Source organism: Bidens hawaiensis, unplaced genomic scaffold, assembly GCF_021521415.1.
Source record: "Bidens hawaiensis isolate Kalapana, Puna unplaced genomic scaffold, B.hawaiensis_p1.1 tig00000512_1, whole genome shotgun sequence".
Taxonomy (NCBI): Eukaryota; Viridiplantae; Streptophyta; class Magnoliopsida; order Asterales; family Asteraceae; genus Bidens; species Bidens hawaiensis.
The window spans coordinates 560,001-566,690 of NW_027491033.1; the positions used below are offsets into that span (position 1 = coordinate 560,001).

At 33.4% G+C, this 6,690-nt stretch overlaps 2 protein-coding genes across 2 annotated transcripts in view; one reads left to right on the top strand and one right to left on the bottom strand.

The window, feature by feature from the left end:
* Nucleotides 1-4,226, bottom strand: part of LOC143633257 (RNA polymerase sigma factor sigA-like) — a 14,449-nt gene extending 10,223 nt beyond the window's left edge. The window contains exons 1-8 of the mRNA XM_077101599.1: nucleotides 3,268-4,226; nucleotides 2,987-3,185; nucleotides 2,786-2,878; nucleotides 2,572-2,700; nucleotides 2,416-2,469; nucleotides 2,254-2,331; nucleotides 1,802-1,864; nucleotides 1,501-1,613 (exon numbers count right to left, since the gene is read on the bottom strand). Of these exons, the coding sequence (XP_076957714.1) occupies nucleotides 1,501-1,613; nucleotides 1,802-1,864; nucleotides 2,254-2,331; nucleotides 2,416-2,469; nucleotides 2,572-2,700; nucleotides 2,786-2,878; nucleotides 2,987-3,185; nucleotides 3,268-3,938 (1,400 nt within the window). The 5' untranslated portion in view covers nucleotides 3,939-4,226. The remainder of the gene's footprint in view (nucleotides 1-1,500; nucleotides 1,614-1,801; nucleotides 1,865-2,253; nucleotides 2,332-2,415; nucleotides 2,470-2,571; nucleotides 2,701-2,785; nucleotides 2,879-2,986; nucleotides 3,186-3,267) is intronic.
* LOC143633302 (glutamate dehydrogenase 2-like) overlaps nucleotides 1-6,690 on the top strand; it is a 168,375-nt gene that overhangs the window by 63,746 nt on the left and 97,939 nt on the right. The window lies entirely within an intron of this gene.

Here is a 6,690-nt window from a genome sequence, read left to right on the forward strand (position 1 = left end):
TGAATCTACCGTATCTAACTGAATAAGATTTATCGTAGATCTATCCCATTTTTTCGGGTTAACTAAAAGAAGTTAATAAAATGAGTTTCAAACTTAAATCTTAAGTTTGGATTAAAAATCCGGTTTATTTTAGTTTTATCTTTTCTCCCACCTTCAGAATAATAAAACATAGACATTTCGCCTATCATTAGAATTTTCTGAAAGGTAACTATCTCAGTTTCATATCATATAGAAATTTAGATTATATAGAATTTTTGAAAAAGACTTTCGAAAGAAAAGACTTACTATCTTTGAGATCTGATCCTACACCGCTGCTAAATACCTTAGTGGATCAACTCTATTACATAAGTTGATTACTAACGTTTGTCTCACATCATGACATAAAGTAAGCAGTTCTTATTGTATCGGCCAAAACCTCGCTAATTAATCTTTACGGTGCTTACTCTATCAATTAGATACTTTACCCATAGACTAAAATAGCTAGGCATATCTATTTCTTCATATTTCAACTTCTATGAAGTTTCTTTCTTTTCTACAGCTAATAAAAATCGTTGTTTTAGACGATGCTTATGTAGAAAGCCCTTCTTTCTAGTATTTACTAGTGAATTTGATCTTTCTTTACTTTTTTCTTTCTATAGTGGAGATAGTCGCACGTAATGACAGATCACGGCCATATTATTAAAAGCTTGTGGTAAGAATGGGTTTCGTTCGAGCGCTCGAAAATAATATTCCAAAGCTTTTGTGTGTTCTCCGTTACTTGTGTGGATAAGTCCTATGTTATAGAGTATATAACTTCGGTCATATTTATCTACACTAGTTGAACAGGTTGACTACAGCGTGTGGTAAGTTGTAAATGAGTTACAACTTATAAGTGGGCTGTCGAGTTGTAATAAATGGGTTAAAAGTGTAAGGAGTTGTTGAATTGACACGTTTAATTATACAGGCTGAAGGGTCGACCTATTAATGAAACAGATTTTACATAAATACAACATGTTTATTAAACTGGTTAGATATAACAACCAAAAACTTGATTATTCATGTGCCGATCGAGTTGGGTCATGACTTACCACCACTAGTTTTATCGTTAAACGTAAAAAGAAATATGATGGTTTGAAAAGCTAGATCCTATATAAAAGTAGAGGTGACAATTTTCTCTCGAATACTTTGTAGATAGGTTGACTAATGTTGATTTTACAAGTCAAACGGGTCAAACTATAAGTTTGATAAAAACGCAATTGAGTCGAACAAAATATTTAGATAATTATTGTAAGAAATTTGTATTTGCAAACATAATTAACAGAAAGGTCAACTCAACCTAACGCTGAACATTGTAATAAGATGTGACCCGTTCATCCTGTACCCATTTTTGACTTGTAGATTATTATTGTAAAATTTTTGTATATGTAGCCACTTGAAGTCTTAAAGGAAATAGTTTATCTAAATGTCCTAAATCACAGTTATAAATCAATCTGAATTATAATAAAAAAATAGAGTTGGTACCTTCGACTAATATCTTCCCACGTAAGGAATTCATTGTCGAGACCATAGTACAAACGGATGATCTCTCTTTCTCGTTCCCTTAAAGTTGTGGTCATCAACTTGTTCACTTCATCCTGCAAAAATTATGGGTACATGTTGATAAAGTTAAAGATGTGCAGCCCGTGCAGGGCATGCTTTCTCACACATTCTCAAATAAAGTTGAGATTTAGGGTTTTAAATTCATCCAACAAAAGTACACACATCATAGATAAAGAACAAAAAAGAAATCAATAGGATAAATGTTGCAAAACATGTGAAATACCTTGAGCGCGTCATGATCTACTCCATGCCAAGGATTGTTCTCGGGGTGATCATCTGCCATGTACTGCAACAATAACAGAAGGCTTAACATTAAGTAGTTATAACTGCCAGGTAGCTGTTCGGTCTAATGATACCCAAGGTGACAATTCAAACCGTTGACTTACAAATGAGCTTGTCAACGAGCTAAACTAAAGAAATAGGAAAGCTAATAAGAAAGCACGTCAAATGGGTTGAAAGTCGCCTAAATGGTGTTACGTTTTTAAATTCTTAATTTTACTAAAACTGTTTTATCTTCTAAATGATATAGTTTTGTAATCACATTTGACACACTAAAAAATATTTGACCTGTTATCTGACCCGCCGTCTAAGTTACCACCACAAAACGTCAATAATCGAGTCTATACAGAATTACAGATGCGTCATGTGAGTTTATTTGTATGAATCTAGACTTACACTGTGAAAGGTATCACCTGGAAGACCATTTAAAGAAGGGAATGCTGGCCTATCAAGTGAGAACACTTTGCATTTTGCCTACAAGAAAGGGTCTAGAAATTAATATGATAGTAAACAAACAAATTCGATGCGAGAAAACACATTTATAAATACTTCAAGTACCTCAGTGGCATTCAATACTTTTTTTGTTGACATGTTCAGGCTTTCTGCAATTTTCTACATCAGCAGAAAGCAATAACTCATTAGCTCAAGTTCAAAAACCAAGGTAAATGTAACAATTATGCAATTTAGTTTAAATAACCGCCACGGTTAACTTACTTCAATTGAGGGAGTTATTCCTTTTTTCTCGAGTTTAGCTTTTGCATGTCGTATTGCACTCAATCTTTCATGCATGTGGATAGGTAACCTTAGGGTTCCAGAATTTTCAATCATTGCTTTTGAAACACCCTGAAGTTAAATAAGGATTTTTTATTATTCTATTGTAACTTCATGAATGAAGTAACTATATTAAAAATGAATTTATTATTTTTACCTGTCTTATCCACCAATAAACATATGTAGAAATCTTGAACCCTCTCGATGAATCATATTTCTCTATCCCGCGCAGTAGTCCAATTAGACCACCCTACAAAAAACACGAATTGTAGCTCAACAGACACGTAATATCACTATTTTACTAGCTTAAAAAGTATATCTATTCACTAATCAAACGTTTAATGAAGATAACAGACACCTGAATGAGGTCACCAATTTCAGCACCCATGTGGGCATACTTTTGTGCAACCGACATTACTAGACGGACATTGCTCATTGCCAGCTTCTCTCTTGCCAATTTGCACTCGATCTGTTTCATTTGCAATTCAGCTCGTGAAATCTTCAGTGATGCTGCAAGCTGCACATCTGATGGCTCATGTCCCAATCTTTCCTTCAATCTGAAAAATTTCTACAAATTATTGATCAAAACCATATAGGATAAACTTCATGTTATGAAGAAATTGTGTTAAATTATGTTACATTGATTTCCTCTCTTCTAATCGTTGACCAATTTTAATCTTTTTTGACAAAACCACCACCTCCGCATGAGTGAGCAATGTGTCACTTGCTATACCCTTAACATAACCACTTGCACGGTTTTGAAGCAACTCTGGACTAATCACAAATTTTAACTTTTTCTTTGCATCGACTTCATTGGAAGAAACTCTTCTATTTAGTGTTTTTTTCTGAGCATCTATTCTACGCCTGCGTGCTGACTTCCCAGAACCATTAACATAAACCTTTTTGCTGCTTTTTTCTATCGGGTCAACTTTAGTCAACCCCGTTTCGGTTGAAAGATTCCACTGTTGCTCTAACAAAGACTTTTGCAATGAAAGCAAGGCTTGAACTGAAAACTCTTGATCAGACTCTTCATGTACTAAATGTTCAAACCCGTGTACCCAATCGGAAGCAGTATTAACATGTTCTTTTACAGCGCTGATGTAACGTGTGTCTTGATTATGTTGTTTGGGTTTGAAACCATGACCGTAGTTGGTTGACTTTTTTGCAGTGATCATGTTCTTAGTTGGGACATATATGAACCCGAGTTCACTACTGGTTGGAAGCTTTTCATTGACATCAGAGTAGTAAGAAGATGAAGCTAAAAGTCTTTCACCAGCCCTTAGTCCAATTACTGCGTTTGTAGCCATCATCTAGCTTTGTTTGCTTGCAAAATGTAGCATTACACAGCCATAATATTTTAAAATTATTAAATAATAATATTGTTGGGATATCGCTTCTACTTTCTTGCAGATCACTAACTTAAAGTTCCTGGCAAAGAAAGGCAGAAAATTATACCCAAGGCTTAGATAATCATTGAACCGGTAACCTTACCGGTCCACTAGTGATTTCAAACCAGATGATGTCACAAATAATATAAAAATAAAGTGTGCATAGGCATAACTTAAAACGAGATACATAACTACTTAATTTTTGGTGTTGATTTGCAATATTAACCAAATATGAATATTGGAATAAACAGAACACGGTGCCTGAAATATTAAACGAGGTTTTGAAAGAAAAAAAGTTTTAAAAGAAATTTGAAATTCAGTCCAACCACTTGGTCCGGTTTGCAGGTTCAACCAACCCGACCACTAACCGACGGGTTCAAATGGAACCAACTATAAAGAAAATGACAACCAAAATGGAAATTTTTCGTGGATATTCATCAATGCCTGTACGGTTTTAAACTTTTTCACTTGAAAAGACCAAACTAACTAAATTCAGATTAAAATACAAAGTAAATAGTATTAAAAATCTTCATAAGAGGTATAGCTTTTTGTTGCTTAGAGGAATTTGAAGGTGAGTCTGACCAAAGTTTGACCTACATGAGCTCCAATACTATTAATTATTCTCCCAAACAATAACTTACTGCTATATTCTAATGCTTAAATCTAGGTCAAATGTGTAGCTACAAACTTATACACTCTGACAACTTACAACGCAATTTATGTTCAAACCGTAGTTATACCTAAACAATATAGGTAAAATTGTGTGTGTATTAAGAGTATTATATGCAATCTATTATCCATATGACGGAATCAACAACACGAAAGCTTAAATTACAAGGTAATCAATCACTGCACCTAATCCAATTCAACGATTAAAGAACAACAATAAAATTGTTGTCAGAACCTCAATAAATCACTTTCGACTTCTAGTATTTCTCCTTGTTTAAAATCAGACCGTATTTTGATTTTTTTGTTATTTTGTTTGTTTACACGACTCATTTCACAATTGGTAGCCCTATTTTGATTGCTTTCATTTCTATACAATTTTCCTTTTTTTTATACATAAGGATATAGTGGGGAATTACTCCGGGCTATATAAGCGAAAACGGTTTGTATACCGTCTCGAATGTGCTTTTTTAAGGCATGTGTGTATGGTGCCGGGTGAGGATTTCTTTTGTTAGAATCTTCGGTGGCTAGTGTGAAGGGTTGAAGTTCACTGCTTAACTCATCAGATTGTTTGATTTTAGTTAACAACGGGGTAGGTTTAGGTTTTATGTATATAAAGGATCAAAGTTAGGTTGCCCTCGTGAGTGACAATTCATTGTACATATATTGCATTGGATATTGTGAAAATCGCAAAGAGAGTTAGGGAGGAAGAGAGAACCATGTGAATTAGTGTGTTCTACTTTTCTGCAATTAGTTGTATGTATGTGAGAATCAATGTCCTAACAGTGGAGATGCTAGATGGAGATAAGGGAAGAGGGAGGGACTGCCTTTTCGGTTTGTGACTTACCATTCATGTCCTTAGCACTTCGGACCTATGGAAGGTTTTTCGTTGAATCATTCTCACGGCTTGTTGGTGTATATGGAAAACTAAAAACAAAGTTAAATACTTCAGCAAACCATTATGCCTTGATAAAACAATTGAAGACATAACAGCACTGGGTTATATTTTTGATAAAAAATACTTCTCTTTCTAAATAATTTACAGAAACTTACTTTGTAAAGATCGGTGTAAGTTCTATATGTAATATCCATTTATTTGTTAATTCTAACGGGTTACTAGTTTGAATGGAATTTTGTTTTTTCAAGAAAAAAGTAACTTTCAAAAGTTGGAGGTTTCATATTCTGAAAAGCTAATTAAAATAGTCAAACTAAAAGGAAGAAAACAGAACTTAACTTTTTGTGTCTATGAAAGGAAAAGTTAACATCATTTTTTAACTATGTAACTTTACATGCAAGCTATTGTAAAATTAGTCAACGATTTCTAGTGGTCTATGTATAACACCCAAAAACTTTAATTTAAACAAAAATTCAATGGCTTGTGAGTTCAAGTTTCACATCTAATAAAAAAATAGGGTATTTAGGTTTATTGAGAGGATTTTTATCACTAATAGTAGGTTTCCTTTTAAAACTGAAATAAAAATGTTCAAGATATATCGAAAAATAGAGGATCCCGGTTTGGCTAGGATATTTTATCATATATATCTACGTCTATATGTAGTTTTCTTTCAAGGGTGAAATGAAGATGATTAAGGGATTTTAACATCTCTAGTGGCCATTGATCTAGGACTGTTAATTTATGACACGAACATGTTAACAAGACACGACACGGGTTTTAACGGGTTTTGGTTTGAGCTTAGTTGATTTCGTGTCTTATTCGACCTGTTTAAGACATGTTAAAATTCGTGTCCTAACATGTTAAATACATGTTAACCTGCTAGTAACATGTGTAGATTTTTAATTTAAAAATAAAATATAAATATACACTCCTAAAGTCCTAAACATAAAGTTATACTTATATGCGACATTTCACTAATGCCAATTAGAACTCGCTATTATATTTCTAATAGATGTTATGATTTGCAGCTATTGGTTTTTGTTTCAAGTATTTTATGGATTTGTGGTTTTTTTGTTTCATATATGTTAAGAATTGTGGTTTTTTGTTTCAAAT